This window comes from Oryctolagus cuniculus, chromosome 4 (genome assembly GCF_964237555.1).
Source record: "Oryctolagus cuniculus chromosome 4, mOryCun1.1, whole genome shotgun sequence".
NCBI lineage: Eukaryota > Metazoa > Chordata > Mammalia > Lagomorpha > Leporidae > Oryctolagus > Oryctolagus cuniculus.
The window spans coordinates 93884408-93910530 of record NC_091435.1 but is presented as its reverse complement, the minus strand read 5'-3'; the positions used below and the strand labels follow the sequence as shown (position 1 = coordinate 93910530).

At 52.9% G+C, this 26123-nt stretch overlaps 1 protein-coding gene and 2 non-coding genes across 27 annotated transcripts; all 3 read right to left on the bottom strand.

Moving 5' to 3' along the window:
• Window positions 1-96: 96 nt before the first annotated feature.
• On the bottom strand, window positions 97-20212 carry EIF4G1 (eukaryotic translation initiation factor 4 gamma 1). 25 transcript variants are annotated; one of them, XM_008266186.4, is made up of 34 exons: window positions 19989-20127; window positions 19112-19168; window positions 18795-18888; window positions 18415-18501; window positions 17893-17913; window positions 17149-17325; window positions 16830-16929; window positions 15676-15788; window positions 14772-14864; window positions 14503-14569; window positions 13391-14215; window positions 13047-13135; window positions 12771-12957; window positions 12544-12677; window positions 12263-12421; window positions 11954-12142; window positions 11562-11759; window positions 11240-11386; window positions 10767-11003; window positions 10521-10625; window positions 10267-10426; window positions 9961-10061; window positions 8884-8986; window positions 8564-8666; window positions 8134-8366; window positions 7872-7990; window positions 7572-7744; window positions 7162-7287; window positions 6961-7042; window positions 3723-3821; window positions 3474-3608; window positions 3282-3363; window positions 3027-3167; window positions 97-726 (listed from the first exon to the last, which is right to left on the bottom strand). In XM_008266186.4, exons 3-34 carry the CDS (start codon window positions 18852-18854, stop codon window positions 542-544), a joined length of 4830 nt encoding a protein of 1609 aa, XP_008264408.1. In that variant the 5' UTR covers window positions 18855-18888; window positions 19112-19168; window positions 19989-20127; the 3' UTR covers window positions 97-541. The 25 variants fall into 25 exon arrangements, with proteins under 25 accessions (XP_008264408.1, XP_017202133.1, XP_069927749.1 ...); XM_017346644.3 differs by having other exon boundaries at window positions 11954-12139; XM_070071648.1 differs by having other exon boundaries at window positions 19112-19196; window positions 19989-20092.
• On the bottom strand, window positions 10138-10213 carry LOC127483091 (small nucleolar RNA SNORD66). Its single transcript, XR_007909055.1, has one exon. It is a non-coding gene; the product is annotated as a small nucleolar RNA SNORD66 (small nucleolar RNA).
• Window positions 20213-25298: 5086 nt separating the features above from the next.
• On the bottom strand, window positions 25299-25363 carry LOC127483063 (small nucleolar RNA SNORD42). The gene has a single exon (XR_007909032.1). It is a non-coding gene; the product is annotated as a small nucleolar RNA SNORD42 (small nucleolar RNA).
• Between the last annotated feature and the right edge of the window lie 760 nt (window positions 25364-26123).

The window sequence follows — 26123 nt, the reverse complement described above, 5'->3', positions numbered from 1 at the left end:
CAGTGCTACAGTGCCAGCTCTGGAAAGGGGGGGATGCCCACGTATCCATACCCCTTCTCCAGAGGGAGAAGGCCATAAAGCAGAGAGGCAGTGAGCTTAATTGAATTCATGTTTAATAATTACAGGCACCGTGCCCCCCCTCCCCCTGCCCAGGCAGCAGCAGGGGTGGTGCAGGGGCTGGGGCATATGCCCCCAGCAGCGAGGACGGCAGTCCCAAGAGTGATTTTCAGAAAATAAAAAAGGACCCCAGGGGCAGGCGGTGGTGGCCCCCCCCCAAGACACACCAAATTTCAAGACTTTATATATAATATATCTCTGTGCCCCAGGGGGAGGAGAGGGACACCTCCTGGCAGCATCCTGGAGGGGGGCCCCAGGCAGCCCCAAGCCATCCTGCCTCTTCAGCCACTTTATTAGCTCAGACACATCGCACTACAGGCACCCACTGCCACTGCTGCCACCGCTGCCGCCCCCCTGCAGTCCAGGCAGCGGGCAGAGCCATCCGCGTGTCCATGGGGCTCCAAGTCCCCGGCCCCACCCGCCCTCAGTTGTGGTCGGATTCCTCCTCCTCCGCCTCACGAAGCCACTTGAAGAAGGCTGTGACAGATTTAAGGGCCACGCCCTTGCCCTGCTGCTCAGCAGGATCCTTGCTACTCTCCCAGCTGTAGAACGCTTCCTCCTTCACCACGTCTTCGTCATACAGGGCATCAAAGAACATCCGAAGCAGGTCTGAAAGCAGGCAGGACAGCAGTTAAGAGTCACATGGTCACAGCCACATCGGCCTGCCCCCAGGGTCCCTCCCAAGCTCCAGGGTTAAAACAAGACCCTCACCCACCAGCCTGTCATTTGTGTCTGACCAGTCCAGAGTGACTAGGTCTGACAGGACGTTAATCTCATGGTCGAAGAGATTGGTGTGCAGGAATGAGTCACTCAGCCATTGGAAAAAAAAAAAACATGAACTCGCCTAGCCTCACCTTGGCAGCTTCTAATTTCTCCACTCAAGATATCTTTAATGGGGAAAAATGCACAGAATTGATGCTCCTGATTTTGGGGAATCCAAGTCATAAATGTTGAGGGTATAATCTAGAACATTCACTGAGCCCCAAACATCTCAACAAAAACTCTTGGTCCCAATTCTTTGTTCCCATATACCCTTCTCTAGCCCTGGACGCATCTGCAGGTGCTACCCCCCTTGCCAGGACCATCCTCTCTCGTCACCTTCCTGGAATTCTTCAAGACTCAACCGGACACTCTGCGTCACTGTTCACCACCTCGCTGCGAGGCAGCCTTTCCCAAGCACTTGTCTTATCCCCTGAACACAACCTACCCGAGTCCCCACAATGAACTACCAGTCTTCCTAAACCAAACTGCACATTCCTAAAACCAGAGGGCAGTAGAGTAAGCGAAGTGAAACAGCACAGAACTACAGTCAGACCTGCCAAGTCCCTGACCGAGTCAGGACTCCACGAGGGCACTCTCCCCCTCCAATGCACACAGCTGGGCCCCCGCCACTCACCCCAGCCCCACCCCGGCCCAGACTCTGATCCCAGAAGAATGGCTCATCTTCCACTTGCCCCACAGTGGCACTCCCAATCCCAGGCACACCACCTTGTGGATCCTATACAATCAATGTCCACCCAGCCCTCTAACCAAACAAAGACTCTGTCTCATAACACTCAAGAAGATTGTCTATACTTGCTGTTTTCCATTCTTCTTGTTTTACTCAAGTATTTCTCAATCCTTTCCAATCCAGAGCCCTCCCCCGACCCCACCAAATAGTTTCTGCTGTGGTGGTCACCCCGATTTTAGATCCCAGAGCCCCTTAATTTTCAGTCATGTCCCTATGAACTTTAGGCGCATCTGGGACTTCCACTTTGTTCACAGGGCTCAGCCTTCCTCTGATCTCTACCTGTGTGTGCACCACCTCCACAGGATCCTATCCCCAGGCCTCACCACTTCCTCAGACAACCCCATTCCTTCCTCCTAGGCCTTGCACACCTAAACCTCTAAGAGCAACTCAGAGCTGCCCCCTGCCCTGCCCTCTTCCTCTTCCCAGATGGACCGACACCCAGCTACTGACATCTTGGCTCTTCTCACACAGCGAGCGCTGACAACTTGTTCCAGTGTTCCCGATCCCAGCACCACACCATTGTCTCACCTGCTGAAGCCATCCTGAGAGTCCTTCATGACTCCCAGTCTCTCACGGCCCCCTCCCCAGGCTGGTGTGACCAAGAGCTGCTAACCTCACTTCCAGAGTTATTTAACTCTGCCCACCGCTCCTCCCTCACCTCTACTGTCACCAGCCAGGCTGAGCCACCAGTGCCAGTCCTGCCACATTCACTTATACCACCCCAAACCCTTCTTCTCACTGTGGCAGGATGATCAAGATAGCAGTCCTACACAACACGGGCCCTGTCTCTCTCCAGCCCCATCCTGCGTTTGCTTAAAAGCTCCCTCCCTACTTCCCACTGGTCACTTGGCCAATTTCCTAGTCACCACTCCTGAGACTAGTGTGCTTGCAGACAGCACCCCCACCTCATCACTCCCCGTCAGCACGAGACCTGCAGCTGGCCTAGTCGCTGTGAGCACCCCAATGCCCTGATAACACACAGCTATTACTCAAGTGCATAACCTCACCCATGTAACCAAGATTCAGCCTCTCAATACAGAAAACAGGGGTAACACCATCTACCCTAAACAACCATGGTGACAACTAAATGAGGCAGGCAAGCTGAGCCTCCGGCCCTGTGCCAGACAGCCATGGCACATGGCAGCCCCTGACAGATGCTATCATGTTCTCACCTTTACTGCTGCTATCTAACAGATACTAAGCACAAAGCAGTCAGTCCATTAACCTTCAAGGCTAAGTCCAACTTCCTCCATTTGTAGACAGAGAAATAAAGTTAGGGAGAAGGCACCAAACCATCAGGGCACTATCAGCCTTTCGCGGACTGAGACCCTTCCCTGACTACTCTCTGCTCTCCAGTGGTCCCTCCAGCCCACCCCCATCCCCGAGGCCTGGCTCTTACTGGCGGGCTGTTCTAAGGTCACTACAAGGGCCTGGAGGGCATAGAGTGCTTGCAGCTCCTTCTGCTCATCACACAGGTATTTCTGTAGCAGTTTCGCTCGCGCTTTCAGCACTGCGACATCCACGCGGAGGGGAGTCTCAACTGCAGGAAAGAAGACAGGGGCAAGTGAAATAATAGTTCATAAGCTGTTTCAGACCTAGGAGGCAAAGGCTGAACCCCTCACCCTGCTCCCACCACCTCCCTGGCTCCTCTTACAGATAATTGCCGAATAGCAGACAGCCGTCATGAGGGCTCGAACTAATGTGTTGGATGCTATCTGCTGCTCACTCAGGTTGGCCTGCACAAGAGACACATGGTCCACAGGTTGAAAATCAGGCCCAAGGTCCACTCCTGCACCCCCAAACTTCACTCTAAGAAAACCCTCCCGCTCATCCCCCCACCTCACACCTCTATCCAGTCGAACACTCGCTGGTTACTGCTGCCCTCCTTCAGCAGCTTCTCCAGCTGCCTGCTCAGCTCCTCAGAGGACAGTGCCCTCTGGCCAGGGGCTTCGGACTCCTCTCCCAGGGTATACTCCACCTTCTGCAATCAAAAAGACCCAGTCAACAGGTCCCCTGTGCCACCTGAGAGATGAAGGCAGAGGGAGAAGACTGGCCAGGCCCAGAAGCTAAAATTAACCTAACTCCAGCCCCAAACCTGTTCAGTGATGAATGCACCGACATCCTGGCCTTCAGGCAGAAATTCTTTCCAGCTGAGCCCAGCCTCACGCCACAATATGCCCACTTTTTTGGGGCCCTGGAAAAATACAAGACCAGTTCAGCCACCCCGTCTCTCCAAGGACCAAACAGCTCCACAACAATCATCCAGCAGGTACTCACTGAAAGCCCACTAGGTACCTGCTGGAAGCTAAGGACGGCAGAGGTACCCCATAGACACAACCCTTCCACGCCCTGAAGTCCAGTGCAGGGCAGACATCAGATACCCACACAGATAAACAGGAACTCGTCTACCACAGTACTGCCAGTAGGATGAGGGAAAGGCCCTCAAAACCGTGAACAAGCAAATGCAAATACCCTCCTCCCTCCTAGTCTTCCAACGTCACCAGAAAGTCTCAAAAGCAGATACACCCTCACCCCCACAACACAAACCAGAAATTCCCACAAAAACAGTAATGCAGGGCTGGCCCTGTGGCACTCGTGGGTTAAGCCGTGCTTGCAATGACAGCATCCCATCCCAGAGCACTGGTTCAAGTCCTGGCCACTCAGCTTCCCTTCCAGTTCCCTACAAATGAGGCTAGAAAAGCAGTGAATGATGGTCCAAGTACCTGGGACTCTGCCAGCCACGTGAGAAACCAGGATGGAGGTACGGGCTCCCGGCTTTAGCCTGGCTATTGTGGCTTTTTGGGGAGTGAACCAGCAGATGAAGAGATCCTTCCCTTCCTCCTTCCTTCCCTCCCTCTCTCTCCATGTGCGCGCACGTGTGTGTGTAACTCTTTAAAATAAATAAGTAAATCTTAAATAGCAGCCTGAGCCCATTTTCTTTAAGGAGCAAGAGACCCCACAGGTATCACTTTTTTTTTTTTTTTTTTTGACAGGCAGAGTGGACAGTGAGAGAGAGAGACAGAGAGAAAGGTCTTCCTTTTGCCGTTGGTTCACCCTCCAATGGGCGCTGCGGCCGGCGCACCGCGCTGATCCAATGGCAGGAGCCAGGTGCTTCTCCTGGTCTCCCATGGGGTGCAGGGCCCAAGCACCTGGGCCATCCTCCACTGCACTCCCTGGCCACAGCAGAGGGCTGGCCTGGAAGAGGGGCAACTGGGACAGAATCCGGCGCCCCGACCGGGACTAGAACCCGGTGCGCCGGCGCCGCTAGGCGGAGGATTAGCCTAGTGAGCCGCAGCGCCGGCCGGTATCACTTTTATAACAAAAAATACGCAGAGTGATGATATTAGCTGTTAATTTCATGGGGCCGACGCTGTGGCACAGTAGGTTAATCCTCCGCCTGTTGCGGCAGCATCCCATATGGGCGCCCATTCTAGTCCCAGCTGCTTCTCTTCCAATCTAGCTCTTTTCTGTGGCCTGGTAAAGCAGTATAAGATAGCCCAAGTGCTTGGGCCCCTGCACCCACATGGGAGACCGGGAAGAAGCACCTGGCTCCTGGTTTCGGATTGGCGCAGCTCCGGACGTATTGGCCATTTGGGGAGTGAACCAACAAAAGGAAAACCTTTCTCTCTGTCTCTCCCTCTCACTGTCTCTAACTCTACCTCCAAAATAATTAAGTAAAATATTTAAAACAAAATTTCATGATTCTATTTTAAATGATTTCTTCATATTTTAAACACTGTAAGTAAGACACATCACAGCTGATACACTACTACATTTTAAAAATAAGACCATGAGTCTTTTTTCTTAGCAATGCATCAGTAAGAAATCTTCCAATCCACAGCACCTTAGATCAATGACATATGCTTCTTGACTTACAATGGGGCTACGTTTCAAAACAAAGCAACCAACCTGGGGTCAGCGCTGTGGCGTAGCAGGTAAAGCCACTGCCTGCAGTGCCTCCCATATGGGTGCCGGTTTGAGTCCCGGCTGCTCCACTTCCAATCCAGCTCTCTGCTATGGCCTGAGAAAGCAGCAGAAGATGGCCCAAGTACTTGGAACCCTGCACCTGCGTAGGAGACCCAGAGGAAGCTCCTGGCTTCAGATCGTCCCAGCTCCGGCCACTGTGGCCATCTGGGGAGTGAACCATTGGATGGAAGACCTCTTTCTCTCTCCCTGCCTCTTGTAACTCTGCCTTTCAAATAAGTACATTCTAAAAAAAAAAAAAAAAAAAAAAAGAACATTCTAAGTCAAAAATACCCTAAACTGAAAATGCACTCGATACCTTGAAAAACCTATCACAAAGCTGAAAAATCCTAAATTGAAACCCTCATAAATTAAGGACCGTAGGTACAGAAAGAGTATAATATGCTTATTTTATGAACAGAAACTGTCCTGGTACGTATGTTTACCTACCTAAAAGGACCATCTGACACTGAGAGAATAAGTCCTTTTAACCCAGTCTCTTTCCTGCAGGTACCAGAGAGGTATATTGTTTTGAAACTGCATGTTCCAGTTTCTCACAACCACACCCAAACAGCCTTTCCCCATCTTGCCACCTTTACACTCACCAATCAACTTTCATAAAGCAACTTCAGTGCCCTTCAAAGAAAGCCTTCTTGCATGAACACTGCAAATGCTGGTGAGCAACCTCACAGTACTTGAGACATTCCGTTTCAACTTACTTCACACTGGTGTTTTAAAACAAAATTTACTTGAAAAATAGAGAATGCTCCCATCCACTGGTTCACTCCCCAAATGCCCCTAACAGCTGGAGCCAGATAGAGGCCAATCAAGAGCTGGGACCACAACCCATGTTTCCCAAGTGGATGGCATAAACCGAATTAACTGAGCCATCACCAGTACCACTTGGGGTCTGCATTAGCAACAAACTGGAACCGGGAGAGCTGGGAATCAAGTCCAGACACTCAGGATGGGACATAAGCATTTTTAACCACTAGGCCAAATGGCTACCCCACTCCTAGGCTACCATTTCTTATTTTCTTTACCAACTTGTTTCCTAGCCCCTGCTGTATCCCAATGTTAAGTACATGGTAAATATTCAAAGAAATGCTAACTGAGTGCGTGAGAACAATCAATGAGTCGGTCGCAGGCCTATGTTCTACACTGCCACTCTTTCTCCAGCTTTGGCCAGAACTCATGGCAGCAAGTGTCTGAGGTCACTGCCCACCCAACATTTCCTCTTTCAGCTATGAGCATGGTCCTGCTGTCACCATTACTCCATCCCAAAGGAACATGGATGCTTCAGGACCACCACAAGCAGCCAAACCACATCTGAGGCGTTCTGAACACAGCCTCCGAAAGGCCTCACTCACCATGCTTTTGCACAGGAGTCGCAGGATCTCCAGCAACAGGGAAGCAGCTTTGCCCAAAGGTCTCAAATGCTTTGTAATCTCCCTAGGAAAAGAGAAAAGCCCAACGTTGCCAGCTTCCACATCCAGACATCCCCAGCTGTTCCATCACCCAACCCCTTTCTACCAGTTTCTACCTCCCCCCAATTCCAAGAGGGGGCTTACCTGAACAGCTCCCCCATGGGCACACCACCTTCCTGCATAATGGGTGTTACTAGTTCCGCTAGGTAGAGCCACACATGGGGTATGTCAATTTCCATGTCCTCAGCCAATTCTAGGATCTCATACAGCCTGCAAAGGTAATTCCAAGTCATCATTCCAGGGAGACAAGCCAGGAAAAATATAGCAAGAACCAAATGCAGAGCCCCAAGAACACTTTTTAGACAGGGGCAACTACCTCAAGCTAAGACCACCTTCTTGTCTTAGATGGCTCATTGCCCCTTACCACTCCTAAATTACTGTTCACCAAGATGCTGGGGAGCTTCCACTCCGATACAGGGTTCGTCGGATCCCACATAGGAGACAGGAAATTTGTAGGTATGTGAATGGAGGAGGGCCATGGAAATCAGCCATACCCTTGGTAGTACTGAGCAGTGGAGAGGTGGCCAGCACAGAGTAGCTGGTGCAGCAGCTGCCCCATACGCTCACGAGCAATGGCACTGCGCTCCAGTGTGGACTCAATGCCATGTCGCACAAAGATGAAGAGTAGAGAGGGTGAGGCCAGTTCCTGGACACACTGCACCGCCTCCTGAGGAGCACAGGGCATGGGAGAGAACAAGGTCACGGTCTGGTCAGTAGGCGGCACCTCCATGCCTAACGTGGCTACCCGCTCAATCGGCAACCCCTCAGACCTCTCCCCACCCCGTACTGCCTACCTTCATGTCGTTGAGATGGAGGTATTCCTCAATGATGGCCTTGGATTTCTTCTCCAGCTCCTCTTCAGAGAGTGCAGCCTTCGGCGAGCTCACAGGGGGCAGGGCGGCTTCCCGCTTTGCTGTAGCAAGAAAACACAGATCAAAGATACTCTTCACTTTCAGGCTCTCTAACACACAGTCTGGAGCTCTCAAGAGATTTGCAGGCCAGGTTGTCCCAAACCAGCCAACAGCCTCCCCCACCACTCCTCTCCCGGCCTCTCACCCGCATCCCGCCCTCGGTCCCGATCCTCTGTGAGGCTAGCTGCCTTGCGCAGTCCCTCGGGCTGGGAGGGCCGTTCTCGACTCCGTTCCTCCACTTCCTTGCTGAAGCTCCGCTTGGTGGCCGGTGTCCGTGCGCGGTCCAGCCGGTCCCCTCGGTCACCTCCCCGTTCACTCCGCTCTAGGCGGTCTCCTCGGTCCCCAGCTTTCTCACCTCGTTCCCGACTCAAGCTACTCCTGGAAGAAAGACAGGCAAGCCATTCCTCACGCGTATTGCCCAGGCATTCGCTGACAACATGCATTCGTGGCATCAGGAATATGCCTCAATCTCAGCCAGGGGACCCAGGTACTGCAAGTAGAAGTTCCCATCCTACAGCAACAAGTGAAACCCAGCTGCCACACTCTGTGTGAAGATGACACGTACGAAATCTCACCTCTGTACCACTCGTCTGTTATCCGTGCTTTCTGTGGGTACTGCTTGTTGAAGGGCTGAAAAGCGATTCAAGGTACTGGTAGCTGGACGAGAAACTTCCGATGCTAGGGAGACCGAAAACCCTAATTAAGCTCTCTTCCCGTTTCTTCCTTTATCTCCCCTACTTGTCATTTAGGACACGTGGTCCCAGGGCCAGGATAAAGGAGCCATCTTTGGAACCACATACATCATCTTCTGGATGATCCTGAAACTCTAGGCAAGGCTCTGCCTTCAAGGGAGCACAGACTGCAACCACCCAGTTCCACACGGCGGCCTCCATACCTGCGTCTGAGGGCTTGGCTCCTGAGCCTCCGCTGCTGCCTTTGCCCCAGCTCAGGCGCCCTCCAGGTGCAAAGAGCTGGTTGTTAGAATCGATAGAGCCAGGCTGAGGAAAGAAAGGGAGCAGAGAGCCATGGGTCTGGCCTGGCCAAAGCCTCTGATCAGCACTACCACACACGGTCACACAGGTAGTAAATGGCCCAGACCAGTGATTAGGCAAACCTTTTCTGTGAAAAGGCCAGCCAGTAAAGATTTAGGCTTCCAAGTCTCTACTGCAACCACCCAATTCTGCCACTGTAGCATGCTTGTAGCTACAGATGACACTTAAAGGAATGAATGCAACTACATTCCAATACACTGTCTACAGACAGTAAAATTTTAAGATTTACGTTACTTTCACATTATCACGCCATCTTCTGATTTTCCTCCACCATTTAAAACATAAAAACCATTCTCAGCTCACGGGATGCACAGAAGCAGGCAATAAGCTAGATCTGGCATGCTTGTCACTTTGCTGGCGCCTGGCCAGACCAATGGGAATACATCTCCCAGAGCTCACAGTCCTGGCTCCAGCATTCTAACCAGTTATTTTAAAAGGAAGACTACATTGTCACCTTCCTAACTTTAAAAAAGGGGACCAAGAGCCGGCGCCGTGGCTCAATAGGCTAATCCTCCACCTTGCGGCGCCGGCACACCGGGTTCTAGTCCCGGTCGGGGCACCGGATTCTGTCCCGGTTGCCCCTCTTCCAGGCCAGCTCTCTGCTATGGCCAGGGAGTGCAGTGGAGGATGGCCCAGGTGCTTGGGCCCTGCACCCCATGGGAGACCAGGAAAAGCACCTGGATCCTGGCTCCTGCCATCGATCAGCACGGTGCGCCGGCTGCAGCGGCGGCCATTGGAGGGTGAACCAACGGCAAAAGGAAGACCTTTCTCTCTCTGTCTCTCTCTCACTGTCCACTCTGCCTGTCAAAAAAAAAAAAAAAAAAAAAAGGGGACCAAGATCCAAACCCAAGCTGAACACCTGCTCAATCCCTCTTCATACTCTGGCTCACTTGCATCACCCATCCAGCACACATCCCTACCTTCGTGATCTTGGTGAGTCGTGAGGTGTCAATGGGACGGCTGCCTTTGCTGATGGGGACTGTATTCCAGCCACCATCGTCCACAAGTGGAAGGCCACGGCCTGGGACAAAGAGGGGCATACTGGAATCACAAGTAAATTCCAACAGCCCCACCCCCTCAGGAATCCCCAACTTCTCTTCCTCAGATCCTCAGTTCCATCATGAGGACTCAGTGGCCCAGACACGTGGCACTATCAGAAAGTCATCAACGGAAAGCACGATTTGGTTCCTTCACTGCCCCCTCCTCAACCCCAGCCTCAAACTCACTGATGGGTGGGCCGGGAGGGCCACCCCGACGCTTGTCACTGCCCTTGGCCATGAGCTGCTGCACTTTGATGTGTTCCCTATGCTCCTCCATTTCAGCCTCCTTGTGGATCTGGTCAATGGTCTTGGGACCCTGATCCCCTCGCCGTGGCACCCAATTGCTCTGCAGGGACAGGAAGCCAGTCGCAATCATCGGGGGGAGGGAGGTGAAGGGGCCAGACAAGGCAGCGTCGGGAAGTGGAGGAGGGGACACACACCTGTCGGAGATCTAGTACGTCCTGCAGCATAAAGCGGATTCGGGATGAAGTCTTCTTTTCTTTAATGATTTTTTCCATCTGGTTGAAATACTGATCCATTCGGGGCTAGGAAGAAGCAAAAGCAATCAGCTCAGGAACTTTCAGCATCTCACATCTAGTTACCAGCCCTCAGCAGCCCAGACTCACCAGCCAAACAAGGCAACAGTGGGCTTCAGCCCCACCCTGCCCACAGCCCAGAATCCTTACCTTGGCTTTTTCAAAATCCAGGTCTTTGCCAATGGTAGTGAGCAGACGGCATAGGCATTCCAGAGACTCTTCATCATGGTTCTTAAGTAGTTTGACCACACAGTCGTGCATTATTGCCTCTGTTAACATCTTCAGCTTGAACAACTCGCCAATAAACTTGATATTTCCTAAGGAGCGCCGCCGGGCTATGTCCCGAGCCTCTTCCAGCTCTTCCTTCAGGCGTCCCCGCTCCTCTGCCTGTCAGTCATGGGACAGGGATCGCGTCAAAGATGCCCAGTTACTCAACTAAAACTTTTCTCCTCTGCTATCTCAATATCCATCTAGCAGTAAGCATGATGTCCTGAGGCAGAGAAACTCCCAACACACCACTGTCCCCACCTGACTTAGCCTCATCACAGTTCTACAGCCGAGGAGCAGCTGGGGGAAGGGAAGGCAGTGAGTGGGCTACAAACTTCAGGTGGGCTTTTTCTTACCGTAGCAGCTTCATCCATCTCCTTTTGCTTTTTTTCAAAAACCTCATCATCATCCTTGTCCTTCTCAAATTCCTTCTGACACCGATTCAACAACAGTTTCCGGAAGTTCACAGTCACTGTTGGCTTTTCTGTAGTGGGCACTTTCAGCTGTATGTCAAAGAGAACGTCACACTCAGACTAGCCCAGGGCAAGGAGATTCCCCCAAGAAGACCTCTGACCTCAGCTTTGCCGCCCCCACCCCCAAGCTGCCATCCAAAGCACAGGCTGGAGAACCAAAAAGCTGGGAAGCTGGACCATGAAACTGAGAAAACTGGTAACTAACCGCCATGAGGCAGCGGCACATGTTGGCATAGGCCACTGAGAAGTTGGGTTCTGAAATGGCCTTCTCAAAGATGAGGTCAATGACCCCTTTGAGGCGCTCCTCGGTGTCGATGGCCAGCTGCGTCACCTGCTTCATCAGCTGCTGGAACATCTGGGGTGTCAGCTTATTCAAGATGGAGCGCACCCTGCGGAACAGGTCCTGGCGGGGAGAGGGGACAAACACAAAGGGTCCAGAGAGGTCCTCAGAATAGGGGTAGGGTAGCTGAGAGGAAGAGGCGGGCAGGGACTTTGGCAGATGCTAGTGATAAGTTCAGACAGCCACAGAGGTCAAAGTCAGCTCAGACGGTACTCTGTGGAGCAGGAATGGAGACCAGACGCAGGACTTGCCAGTACCTGGGTTTTGCTGCCATCAGCATCCTCTTCCCCTCGATCCTTATCAGCCGCCGTCCGCTTGCTGCTGGGTTTCCAGGCCTTCTCTGCTTTGTTCAGTTTTATATCTTCAGTCATTATCACTGAGGCAATGATCTTGCGGGGCTCCTTTCGGGGGCCTGGCTGAGAGCGCCGGGGACCCAGGCCAGCCTGCTAAGCAAGGGAGGAAGACAAGGGAAAAACACACAACTGCTCAGCACATGTGACACCAACGCTGACGTGTCCCCATCCTGCCCCCTTGCCCACCTGTGTCTTCAGCCAGCCCCCACTCACCGGCCCTCGGGGCAGCTCCCCACCTGGCCCACCCCTTGGGGGCCCGCGGCTGCTCAGGGCTGGTCGGCCAAGGTTGGCAAAAGATGGGGTGAAGTCTGGGCCGCAATTTATGCCTGATAGTCTGGAGGGATCCAGCGGCCGTAGTGGCGTCTTATTGGCCTGTGAAGAGAAGACGGAAGGCCTCACGAGCTGGCTAAGGCTTCTGATTACTTCTGAGGATCTCAGGCGCCTCCCCACTCCATCCAACCCACACTTGCCCTCCTCCCCCTCAACGCACCAACCTTGTCCAACACCACATCACTGATATGGGGCAACCCCTCCGGCTTCTGCATACTGGCAAAGATGAACTGAAAGCCAAGCAGGAACTCACGGTCGTAACGCTTTTTCTCCTCAAGGTTTAGAGGCCTCCACTGATCTGCAAGAAGAGAGGATGAACCACTGATATGCTTGTCTCCTGATGCGCTGGTAAGCACCTGCAGCCCTTTTCAACCCTCCCCCTCCAGCCTACCTGACTTGTACTCATACTTCTGTTCCCCAGGCTGGATGTTCTCAGCATTGTGAATTTTGTCTTCCTTTGCGTCCCAGGTCTCATCTGCTTCCTCAGGCCGGGAGGGCCCACTGCTGCCCTCTGACTCTGGTGTTGGATTGTTGCCTGCAGGAGGCTGATTCTCCACCTCTGGCACTGCCGGGTTCACCTGGAACAAGGGCACAGCCCAGTTTGGATCACAGAATGACCAGTTTCATACCCAGACTGTGCTCGCTCTCCGACCTTCTGCTTCCTTACCTCTTTGAAAGCATCTAGAAGGTCTCCCACAGCCTCCTTTTTGTTGAGCTCCTTAATTTTCCGTCTCCTCTTTGGCACAGATACTGCCACTAATTGAAAAAAAGAAAAGGAGGGGTGGGAATGATTTTTAAGGAATACTGTTAACCCCAGGGTAAAATAAAAAGCAGCCCAGTACATGATTTCCTCCTTCCATCACTATGTCCAGGCTTTACAAAGTCCTTCCTGGAGCTCTTAGGTTCCATCATAGGCGTCTATGACCAGACACAATGGCACACAAGGCAGATGATCAGCCAAGAGGAGCAACCACGCCCCCAGGCCAGCCCCGCCTCCACCATCCACTTTACCTTGGGTGGCTGCTACTGCCTCCACATTCTGGGGTAAGTGGGCAGGGACAGGGGTGCTCTCTGTGGGATGTAGGTCCTCTCCTCCCTTCTCACTCTCAGCTTCTCCTGCTTCTCCCTCTTCCTCTTCTTCCTCTTCCTCCCCTTCTTCCTCCTGAGCAGGGGAAGTAGCTGGGGGAGCTGTAGCTGGAGTGGCAGAGGGAACGGCAGGGGGAGTCGCAGACGCTGTATCCTCCTTGGCCTGGTCCTCGGGCTCACAGACTGGGCTTAAGTCCACAGCTGGTGGCGAGGGGGCTCCATTGAGCAGTTCTTCGGGTTGGGTGGTTGGAGCAATAGGCACAGGGGATTCAGAGGGGCAAGCTGGAGGAGGGGGAGGAGCAAGCTCTGGGCTTGACTCCACCTCTGGTTCCAGATCCTCAGATGGGACCACGCCATTAGGCTCATGAATTTCCATCTTGTGAGATGCCAGTGGGGTGAGAACCTGGATAGGACTGGAAGAGAACTCAGACACTGGAACTGGTTTGCTGAGTGTCACTTCAACTTCCAGTATGGGTTCAGCAAGAGGAGTGGGCTCTGGAGAGAGGCAATATGGCTCTCCAGCTTCACGGGAGATGGGGGCTGGTTCTTCCACGGGCATCTGTATCATCCCCGATGTCATAGTGTCCCCAGGAAGAGAGAGGACCGCAAGATTAGGCTCAGACCCCGGTTCCAAGATCGGGGGTGGTGATGGAGTCGGAGAAGGTGATGAAGGCTGGGATTCTGAAGGGCTGTGCTCTGGGCCAGGCAGCCCTGGCCGGCCCCCGATGATTGCTCCTTGTGACCGGTCATCTACACCACAGGAAGGAAAAATTAGTAACCAAAGGTAAATCCTTCAGTGCTACTACTATTCCTCCTCTCAGCCAAAGTATTCCTCACTTAACACCCTTATCCCAATCTTCCCCCACCCACGCTACTTTCCCATTCTCATCTAAAACACAACTGACCCTGACAATCCCACTGCCTGGAAACCTAAGTCACCATCTAGCACCCAGCTCGAGTCACCCCCACCACCTCGGCACTCTAAACTGTCACATTCCATTTCCCCAGGAAAGCTCCGCCTCACCCTGCCTACTTACCTGGCCGGACGATGACAGCAACCTGGGGCGTCTCCCCGTTAGCCTGAGGCTCCACACCACCTCCAGTCTGCAGGACACAAAGGGTTACCAAATTTGCACTGAAGACTTCCACAACCCTTCTCTACTAGAACAATTTCTACTCTAGCTCTGCCAAGAAGGCCAGGAGAGCAGGCAATCAACCCCTTAGTTGAGGAAAAGATGAAGGGACTTAGGAGTGCAGGGAAGCACAGCCATTCCAGCCAAGGTATTACTCAAAGAGCAGACAATACCTGGGGAGGGGTGGGTGTGGAGGCAGTGCGGGCCCCTGACATAATCTCCTCCGTGATATCCTTCCCTCCTTGGTTTGGATCTCGAATTCGGATCTGAGGAAAGAAAGCTATGGGATGAGTGGGAAGCAGGAGGAGCCCCCTCTCCACCCTGCCCCACTCCTAAGACTCTGGGTCAACCCTCCACCCCCCACTGGAAGCAGGTGGGTGGGTGCCAGAAACCCCATGAGTTCTACTGTCAACCCATCTAGCTGCTCTTGTAGTCCCTGCCCTAGCCCCCACCCCCAAGAGACCTTTGACCTCACAGAGCAGCCTGTACATCACAATGCCCCTCCCTCTCTCACCCCTGCCCCACCGGCAATCCCCAAGTTAGTGCCTGCACACCCTGGGCCCCAGGACCCCCATCAAGCACCCATCCAAGCTCACTTGTAGCTAGTCTGCCTGATCTCTGGGGGCAGGCCCAGATCCAGTGGGTGGAGCCAGGGTGACTCAGCGGCTTCCCCAGCCCTGGCACCCTATTCTGGGCACCACGCCCAGGGCTGAGGACTGAGCAGAGGCGGAGGCCTCAAGAGCTTCCAGGACTGGGAGTGGGGGGTGGGGCCACAGAAAACAAACCACTTCCAAGGCAAGCCACCAGAATATCCAGCACCCCAGGACCACCAGGAACTGCACCCTCGGCCATGTCGGTCTCCCTAGGAGATGCTTCTAAGCCAAAAGCTGGTGCGTTGCAAAAAAGAGGCCCCAAGTGTTCCACAGAAACCACTCCCCACCCTACCCAAGTCTGCCTATTCCCGGCCAAAGACCTCCTTCCTCAACCTCCTGCTCCCTCAAGCACAATGCCCCAGTAGTGCCTGAGCTTCACTCGCCCCTTCCCAGACCCTCCCCAGAGCCCTCCCCTGCCACTCACCGTTTTTCGCTCCCTCTTGGGAGCAATCTGGGGTGGCTGGTTCATCAAAACCGGCGCAGGGGCCACACCAGCGGGAAACTGCTGCACACCTTGGGCTGGGTAGTAGGCACCAGCTTGGGGGAGGGGACAGAAAGAAGAATGGTGGCAGCGTCAGGACCCAACCATATACTAATGCTTGAACACCTCCCACCCCCAGAACCTCTCATCACTCACAGCCAGCCCACTGCCCTGCCCCGCCCTCCTCCCCCAGGGAATTAGGTGTCTGTCAAAGCTGGGGAACCAGTCTACACTGCGTTTACAAGAATTCCTGACACTGACACACACACGCCTTGTAAGAAGGCACTCCTTCCCCACCACATGCTTGCTAGCAGGAGGGCGCAGGTCTGTTCTACTCTCCAAGATACTCCTGTGCATACACCCCCCCCCCCCCAAAGCAACACACATACCACTCTGAATCTGAAAGAAACTCAGTCTCTGGCTAGGAATGAGAAAAAGATGTGCTAAGCCTGTTCCACTCAACCTTAGTCTCCTTCCAGTATCCAGCCCTTTGCAGAGGGGCAAGGAAACAAAAAGTAACATTATGAACTAAGCCCAAGAGAAAGAAAAAGTAATTCCTTAAAGCAATGGTCTCCAAAGTGGGAGCATTCTTTAACCTCATACATGATTTACACTTGATTTCCCAAGTGTCATGTTATATGTTTAACTTATGCACACATATATACAAACACACACATATATACATTTTAAAAGTACACAGTCAATGATCAAAGTTTTGGAAACCACTGCCATAAAGAACAGACTAGTACTTTCCTAGAATACAAACGAAAACTAGCCACAAATCCATGTCACATGCCCCCCACCTCCCCACCACCATAGAAACAGCGTCGCGGGAAAGCCCACCAGGCCCTCAAGCTGGAGCCTGGGCTTGCGTTCCTGACACAGGCAGGACTCCAACTCCCTTGGCAACAGAAATCAAGTCTTTATCCCCCACCAACACCAGTTAAACATTAAGCACCAATCCCTACTAACTATTAACCCTATTATTTTTAACCCCAAAGCCATGCCTGAGAAGGGTCTTAGGCTTTAGAAATCAGTAGATCACTTTTGAAGTTCCCTGGGAAGCACTCTCACCTCTGACTCCCTCTCTTGCTTACCATAGGTCCCAAACTCTGTAGGGCTTGCACCCGTATAGAAGCCTGGGGCTCCTGGCTGCACAGGGTACTGCTGTGTCGGGACAACATATGTGGAACGCCCCTGGTGGGGGAGGGGGGGAGAAGAGGGAAGAGAAGGAGTTGAGGAAGCTACGAGTACCATACCAGACTACAAACAGAATGCAGGGCAAGATAGGACAAGCCAACTCTGGGCAATGACCAGAAGTCCCATCTCTGACGAAGAGACAGGGCAAGAGGGTTGGGGCAGGAAGGGGCGAGGGTTACAGCACAAGGTGCATGGCTCCCAAGCCTCCAGCCTCACCTGTCCAGGGATGTAGTAGGCCCCCTGGGAGGCTGGGTATGAGATCTGGGAAGGGATCATCATTACTTGGGATCCAGCAGGGTAGACATGGGCAGCTGGGCCAGGGCGGGCAGGGGCTGCACTCTGCACTCGGGAGGCTGCACTGCTCGGGGGCTGGGCCCGGCTAGGGTAGAAGTGCTGTCAGGAGGGAGGAAAGAGGTTGGCACTGAGAGAGAGAAAGCGGGCAGCAAACTAGTACCTCCACAATGCCTCTATGGTCTGGAAAGTACTGTGGGGTTCAGAGCATAAAGACCAATCCTTCCAAGACACACTTGACCAACTGATGGTTAAGTGGCCTCTTATACTCACACACAGCCTCCAAACTCAGACGAACATTTGGCGTTTGTGTGTATTGATTCTCACTGCCATGCATACATATGTCACCTCCACCACACTGGCCCTCTGGAGGGGCTCCCTAACACCCAGATGCATCATGCCTAAGGCCCTTTCAGGGACATCCTCCCTCCCCAGCATGCACTGCTCCACTTAAGGTCCTGAGAAACTCATTACTAACATGCAAGTCTCCCAGTTCCCAGATACACTCTTCAGGATTTAGCCCCTAACATGCACTACTCAGCCTCAAACTAAGGACCCAACCAGCACAAAGTCCCCACCCTGAAGACCCCCCACTCCCTGTTTGTAGACCCTAAGGCAGAGGGGAAAGTGAGACCAGGACACGGTCCAGGATTAGGAAAGGGGTATTACCTGCAGAGACCTGAATCCTCCCTGAGAGCACATGGGGACAGGAAAGAAGAGAATTATCCCCAAGGAGATGAGGGGTTAAAAAAAAATCTAAGTAGTGGGACAAGAATCCTCCCACTTAGTAAGGAAGAACTCAGGTAACAGAAGAAGGCAAGAAACCAGCCAGAGTGTTTATCTTGCCATAGTCCAAAAAGAAGGCAAGAAAGGGGACTGGAGCAATGGCAACCTCTCAGCGAAAGAACCAGGAGAGGCAAAGTGGGCAGCAGGGGCTAAAGCACTGCCCCCAGTTTTCAGAGGCATCCGGACCCCAGTTAAGCCCCCCTCGCCGACGACATACTTCCCCAGGGGCCAGCCACCATAAGTAACCAACAGCACACAGTGCAGAGCCACAGGAGAGGACACAGACCGACTGCCAGGAAACTGAGGCCAGCACACAGCCTCCAGTTTCCACCCCAGGTCCACACTGCCCTAAGCCGTCCACAGCTCCCACCCAGGCCCCCTACTCCCCTCCCCACAGCCCCTCACCTGGCGGGGCTGAGAAGGCGTGTTCATTTGTGTTGCTTGTGGCGTACTGAACACCACCGGTGCTGTCTGCCCCGGGGGAAACGCTGGCTGAAGGGGGGAGACCAGAGTTCAGCAAGAGGGGAAGCCCGGGTGGGGCTGAAACCCACGCTGGTGAAACAGGGGGGGAGGGGGGCAGGTCTGCAGCAAGAGCCTCGGCAGTCCACACACCCCCTCCCCATGACAGCCCCTGGGGACATCCAGGGGACCTGTCTCAATTTGGCAGCAGGCAGCTGCACTTTGCCCTGACACAGATGGGGGTGGGAAAATCCAGAGGCTAGAACCTGTTCCTGAGGCGGCCTGGTCTCCCCCACCCCCACCCTAGCTAATTCCTCCCTAATTACCTGTGGGAGTCCAGGGGATGGGGCGGGCGGGGGGCCTGTGGGCTGTGGAGCTTTGTTCATTTCATTTGGTGCCACATCAGGGTCCCCCCAGCACCTGTTGGGAAAGAGTGAAGCTTGGAAAGGGGAACGGACCCAAGCTTAAGGCAAACAGAGTGGGGGAAGGGTTGAAGCTGGGTCCAACACGAAGCGCCGGAGGTGCCAGGGGAGGAAGGAGCAGAAAAAACTCAGGCTGTGTCCCCACCCCACCAACACGGTGTCAGATCCACACTACCTCCATCCACCCACCCTGATCTGCTGAAAAGAGCCCCCTCACTCACCCCTTCGGTTAAGAATAAGTCCACGGTGCGGCCTACAGGTTCTGGGCATCCGAGGGCCTGGGGTTGGGAGGTGAGGGGTATCAACCTGGCTCCGCGGGACCCGAGACCAACCAGACCGGAAATTCCAGGTCAAGCTGGCACCAGGCTCCCGGATCACACACGGAGCTAGCTGCTTCGGCCGTGGTGTCCCCACCCCCCACCCGGGGACACCGGGTTCGGGGCCTGGCCCAGGGGCGCAGAAGATACGCTTGCCGCGGGGGCAACCCGCGCAGGGCCAGAGGCGAGGCCTGCCGCCGCCCCAGGAGTGTAGGCCAGGAAGGGCGGGAGGCGGGCTTTAAAAAGCCAGGCGGGCGGCGGCTGGCGGCCGGCGGCGAGCCGGTTTCAAGCAAGTGAGGGTCGGCCTGGAGGGCGGGCGGGGCCGGGGGCTCCTCCCTGCCCGCCGCCGCCGCCTCCCTCCCCTGCGCCCTCCCTGCGCAGCGCCGGCCAGTGCCAAAGAACAACGTGTCACTTCCCGGCGGCCTGGCCGCGAAGGGGGGGCGGCGGGCCTGGGGCCGCGGTGCTGCTCCCGCGGGCCGCCGGGCCTCCCCGGGTCGGGCCCGAGTGGCATTTCGCGACCGGCGAACCCGGCGCCCTCCCAGCCCGCGGGGCCCACATAGTTCGGCCCCGCGCTCCCCCACCCCCACCCAGCAGCCAGGCCCGGCCAGGCCGGACACACGTGGGCCGGGGATCGAGCCCTGGCGGGTAGGGGCCCGAGCTCGGGCCGCGGGGCCGGGGCGCCGGGGCGGCGGTGCAGGGTGGCCGGTCCCGGCCCGGATGGCGGCGGATGCGGGGGGAGGGGGTGGGGGGGCCGGGTCGGGCCCGGACATGGCGGCTTTACCTTCAGTCTCCTTCAGTCCGCGCGGCCGAGCCCCACGCAGCCGCACAGACGTAGTCCACAACCATTTCCGGCTCCCCGCACAGATCCCGCTCGGCGGCCACCGCTTCTCCGCAGGCGCAGCCGGCGCCACCACGTGACCAGCGCGGAGGGCGGAGCCGCGCCGAGCGCCGGCGCACCGGAGCACATGGGGTTTGCCCCACCCCGTCACGTGACCGCTTCTGCCCGCCCCCTTGTCCCCTCCCGAACTTTGGAACTCCCAGGCCGACACCCCTTGGCGGCTCAGTTCGGCAGTTCTTTCGTTCATTCATACTTTGGGCAAGCATTTATTGAGCGCATACTAAGTGCAAGGCGAAATTCTAGCCGAGGGCTGAGAATGTTGACAGTAAACTCGGGCCTGAGTGAATCGTGCATTTTGAATTTTGCAGCCTTTTGAGTAGATAGACTAGTGAAAGACATTTTTAACAAAGGAAATTGATTGTTACTGAAAGGATTGAAACATTCTAACGAGGGAAGTACTTAGGGTGGCTGTGTGGACCAGATCCGTCGCTCTCAGGGAGGGACAAAATCACTCATGAAAACACAGGATGATGGCAGAATGAAAAGCCCCAAGACCCCTCCCTCCATGGCAGTCGCGTCTTGGAGGCCCTAAGGGGCCGTCCTAGAGCCAACCCCTACCATTGGTTTGGATTGTAATCCAAACACACTGATGACTGCCTGCTTTCTCCCTACCTTAGTAACCTGTTGTAAAAGTGAAGATCTGAAGCAAGTCTGGGCTTTTAACCATCATGCCTTTTAAAAATAAATAAATATGTTTTTCATCTGCTTGAAAGGCAGAGTGACAGAGAAGAGACAGAGATCTCCTGTCTGCTGGCGACTCCCCAAATCCCAGCTACAAGTATGACTGGGCCCCGGTCTTCCAAGCGAATGGAAGCCATCATCTGTTGCCTCCCAGAGGAATGCTAGTCTGGAAGCAGAGTAGCCAGTACTCACCAGTACTCCAGTACGGGATACAGGTGTCCACAGGGGTGGTTTAACCACTGTGCCAGGAGGCCCACCCCAACTACCATGCTTTTTCTCACAATAACATCCACTTTATCGGATTGTGAGGGTTAAAGGAGCTCATTGAAAATACTTAAAGAGGGGGCCGGTGCTGTGGCGCAGCTGGTTAAAGCCCTGGCCTGAAGCGCTGGCATCCCATATGGGTGCCAGTTCTAGTCCCGGCTGCTCCTCTTCCGATCCAGCTCCCTGCCATGGCCTGGGAAAGCAGTAGAGGATGGCCCAAGTGCTTGGGCCCCTGCCCCCACATGGGAGACCTGGAAGAAGCTCCTGGCTCCAGATCAGTGTAGCTCCAGCCTTCTGGCCATCTAGGGAGTGAACCAGTGGATGCAAGACTTCTCTGTCTCTACCTCTCTCTGTAACTCTTTAAAAAAAAAAAGAAAGAAAGAAAGAAAGAAAGACTTAAAGAGGCCTGCCCTGTGGCATAGCAGGTAAGCTGCTGCCTGCAGTGCCAGCATCCCATGTGGGTGCCGGTTTGAGACCCGGCTACTCCACTTCTGATCCAGCTCTCTGCTGTAACCTAGGAAAGCAATGGAAGATGGCCTAAGTCCTTGTGCCCCTGCATCCACATGGGAGACCCAAAAAAAGTTCCTGGCTCCTGGCTTCGGAACTGTGCAGTTCTGGCCATTGCAGCCAGTTGGGGAGTGAACCAGCAGATGGAAGACCTCTCTCTCTCTGTGCCTCTCCTTGTCTCTCTGTGTACTCTTTCAAATAAATAATAAATAAATCTTTTTTAAAAAAAAGTAAATACTTAAAACAGTGCCTCAGTATGTAGCGCAGAGGCTGTTTCCTCTCTCCACTGCATCATGTTTCATACACACATAATCCCAGAAGGTAATGAGACATTTTCTCAGCACCAATGAATCCTGACACTCACCTATAAAATACACTTGTTACCATTCCCACTATATACAGAAATTGAAGCTCAGAGAAAGCTACATGAATTGGCACCCAGATCCTACTCTGAAAACCACTTTTCCTGCTATCACAGCCTGGCCCTGTCATGCACCGTGTCATGACACCATGGGCCTTGGTGTGGTAGGTGAGGATGGCATTAGAAAAGTCCTCATCATACCCCCATCACAAAAGGATGATTACAGTGTGGTCAAACTCAGGCAAAAAGAATCCTCTCTCCAAAGAGCTAGGGCAGCAACTCCAAAGAAGGTAGAACAAAATATACACTTGTAGGAGGCGCCACAGTGAGAATGAAAATGCAGAATGTTTTCTGACACTTTTCAATTGAATTCTCTGTTGTCATGTATTGCACCCTTCTGTGTTCTTTCATTTCTTTTTTTCCTAAGCAAAACTAACAAATGAAAATCAACTACTGGGGTACCTGAAAATTACACTACCAGTCCTAACTCAGAAACCTTTCAGTTTCCAGCCAAACCAAGGTGCCACCTAAGACGTCTTTACCTACTCATGTGCCCAGACAAGAACTTGTCAGCTATCCCTATTCTATCTCCCACCTCACCCCTGAAACATGTTTTTGTATTTTCCTTTTTTTTTTTTTTTTTAAGATTTATTTATTTATTTGAAAGGCAGAGAAGACTGAAGAAGAGATAGGGATCGTCCATCTGGAGAGTTTACTTCCAGGGCTGGGCCAAGCTGAAACTGGGAGCCCAAAATTCCACTCAGGTCTCCCACATGGGCAACAGGGTCACAAGCAATAGGCCCAGCATCTGCTGCCTTCCCAGACGCATTAGCAGAAAGCTGGATCCGAAGCAGCACTCTAATATGGGATGCAGACATCCCAAATAGTGGCTTCAGTCTCTGTGCATCAGCCCCCGTGTTTTCCTTTTCAGTGAATAGTGTCCAACCTGAACATCTAGGATTCAGCCTACATGTCTTCCCATCTAATCAGACACCAGGTCCTATTGGTGTTTGAATCAAAATCAAGTCCTATTGATTTTATCGCTTAAAAATATATTTTTTAAATATGTATTTATTTATTTGAAAGTCAGAGTTACAGAGAGGCAGAGGCAGAGAGAGAGTCTTCCATCTGATGGTTCATGGCCGCAATGGCCATAACTGTGCCAAACCGAAGCCAGGAGCCAAGAGCTCCTTCCGTGTCTCCCATGCGGATACAGGGGCCCAAGGACTTGGACCATCTTCCACCATTCTCCCAGGCCATAGCAGAGAGCTGGATTGGAAGTAGAGCAGCCGGGTCTCAAACCGAAGCCCATATGGGATGCTGGCGCTTCAGGCTAGGGCGTTAACCTGCTGCACCACAGCTGGCCCCCACAGTTGTTTTCAGGTGACTTCCTTTTCCATTGCCTTAAGCTTTTTGAAGAAAGGATTTTTTTCTTATCTTTTTTTAATCTTACAAGCCAGAGAAATGTCCCATGCAGATTAAGGCTCTGTTGATACTGTTGTTGCTAAATGTCTGCATATGAAAGGTTAAGGGCCATTAAGAAAATTTTTTACTCTAAAGCACAATCACAGATTTGGGGATTTTTCCTTTTATGTTTCAGCTTACAACTCATTCCCTAAATTATCATCAGCACCACTGGAAATCAGGTAAAGCAATTAGTTTTGCCAAAGAATACAGCAGTCGTCAAAGGGGCTTCACAGGTCTGAGGATTCCCACATCCAGCACTTCCATCTTTTGTACAAGAGGCCAAGTGAGGCAGAGAAGACAGTGGAGGGACTCAATCCAAAGTTGCTGCTTTTTCTCCAGCAAGAAAAGACTTCAGGTTAGAAAGAGGCCCTCAAGTCTCTAAGGCTAAAGAGATGGATTAATATCGTGAATAAGACCATGGTGTTAGGCCGTCACAAAACACATCAAACATCAGAGTAAGGGAAAGGGTTTATTGGGGGAAAATCCAGCAGACTGGAGGGAAGGGGCAGAGGGAAAGAGAGAGGAGAGTATAAGAGAGGGACAGAGAGGAGAAGAGCTAGGGAGGAGAGAAGAGAGAGAGCAGAGAGTGCAGAGAAGAGCGAGCGAGAGCCACATGTAAAAAAAGAGAGCGCGTCTCTGGGAAGCGGGTATAATATTCCTTTTCCAGGGGCGGGCAGGGAAGTAGGAATAGCGAATCCCATTAGGATGGGGGTGGAACTTGACAATGGTGGTTGGGCCATGTGGCCACCTGGCTACCAGCAATGGCGGCGGGGGCTAGAGCCTAGGTTGGTGTCAGGGTGTAGACTGCGCCATAGATTAAATTGCACCATTTTCCTAACACATGGGCTTTGGTGTCACATGGATTCAAGGTTGTACCCCTAGGAATAGGCATTTAGCTTAGGGATTTAAGATGCGGGTTCAGACATCTGCATCTCATCTCGGAGTACCTGGGTTAGATCCCTGGCTCTGGCTCCCAACTCCAGCTTCCTGCTAATGCAGACCCTGGGAGGCAGCAGTTATGGGTCAAGTGGTAGGGACCCTGTTACCCACATAGGCCAGACTAAGTTCCTGGCTTTTGGCTGCAGCCTGGCCCATTCCAAGCCACCACAGGCATTTGGGGAGTGAACCATCAGTGGAAGCTTTCTCTCAGACTGGTACAGCAGCGAACACACTGCTTGGGATACCTGTATCTATTAAGAATGAGACCTAAATCTGCTTCCAATTTCAGCTTCCTGCTATCACACACACTGGGAGGCAGCCGTGGTCCCTCCACCCACAGCGGAGACACAGATTGCATTTTGAGCTACTGGCTTTGGCTTGGCCCAGAAAATGTTGTCAAGGAGTGAACCAGAGAGGACACTCTCTTTATCTCACTCTCTGCCTTTCAAAGAAATAAAAATAGGGTCCAGCCTTGTGGCAGATTAAGCTGCTGCCCACGAAACGCATTCCATACAGGCACCAGTTCAAGGTTGGCTGCTCCACTTCCAATCCGGCTCTCTGCTAAGGTGCCTAGGAAAGCAGTGGAAAATGGCCTAAGTGCTAGGGACCCTGAACCTACATGGGCCACCCAGATGAGCCTGGCTCCTGGCTTCTGTCTGACCAGGCCCCACAGTTGTGGCCATTTGGGGAGTGAACCAGCAGATGAAAGATTTCTGACTCTTTCTCTTTCTGTAACCCTTTCAAGTAAATAAATAAATCTTTAAAAACAATTTTTTTTTATGGTGAAAAAACATATATTTAGAATTAGCCAGCTGGACTCCGTTCAGATGATCCCAATTGTGTTGGCAACGTCCAGAGCATCATAGTCAGGAGCCAGCCGCACACACGCCTTCTTCTCTCCGTCAGGTCTGGGGCAGAGAAGGGAGCCTTAGTCCTTTCTGCTCACAGCCTCTTGCCCCTCCAGCCCTGACCTGGCGCATCAGTGGTTCCTTTGTAGGTGTCATTCTTTTCCAAATAGTGCGTTTTCCATCATTTGCAACAATTTTGTTTTCTAAAAAAGACCTAAAATACAAAGGATTCCCACCCTAGCTCTACCACTTACTATGTAACCTTGAACAAGTTATCAAACCTTTTCAAATTTCACATTCCTTACCAAAACATGGGATTAATACCTACCTCCCCAAATTGTGGTGAAGTCTCAAAAGCATATATAACAGTCCCTTCAACATGCACAGAATCTCTATTTCGTGCCAGCCACTGTGACGAGGTGAAGCTTACCGTGAGTGCTGGGTAAATGCCAGCCACAACTAGCTGGCAGAGCCATGTTCTCCGCCACTGCACCCAGGCCCCAGGTGGCAGTGCAGCTACATCCACACCAGCCCGACCAGGAAGGGGCACAGCAGAGGGAGTGATTACATTCCAGAAAGGAGGCCACTCCTCTTTCCCACTGCCTCACTAGGATAAAGGTCAGGGTCAACCTTTCTCAAATCCAGCTCCTACAAGGGTAGTCCAGAAGTAGATGTTAACATCACCAGATCTCTCCAATAGCCAAAGATATTCATTCATTCATTCAGTAGTACAGGATTGAATTAGAGAGGAGTGCGGCTGCCACTCTGGGACATTCTTCGCTCAAGGTCAGGAGATGGCAGGCTCCAGTGGGATGTATCCTTGAGGGGAGAGAAGAACAGATCCACAAGCCCTTTGGAAAGTTATTTGTAATTGGTATAAAAATCTGCATATGTGCATTGCCTAGAACGATTTATTATATTATCAGCTTCTCAAGCGTTCTAGAAAAATGA

What these genes read in the sequence shown, in the direction of transcription:
- EIF4G1 (XM_008266186.4), bottom strand. Translation starts at nt 18,854, where the DNA reads ATGAACAAAGCTCCACAGCCCACAGGCCCCCCGCCCGCCCCATCCCCT. An exon ending in GACTCACCAAGATCACGAAG is followed by an intron (nt 8,987 to 9,960) that starts GTAGGGATGTGT and finishes TTCTTTCCTCAG; the next exon opens with CCTGGCTCTATCGATTCTAA. An exon ending in ACTGCTCAGTACTACCAAGG is followed by an intron (nt 7,288 to 7,571) that starts GTATGGCTGATT and finishes TTACCTTTGCAG; the next exon opens with GCTGTATGAGATCCTAGAAT.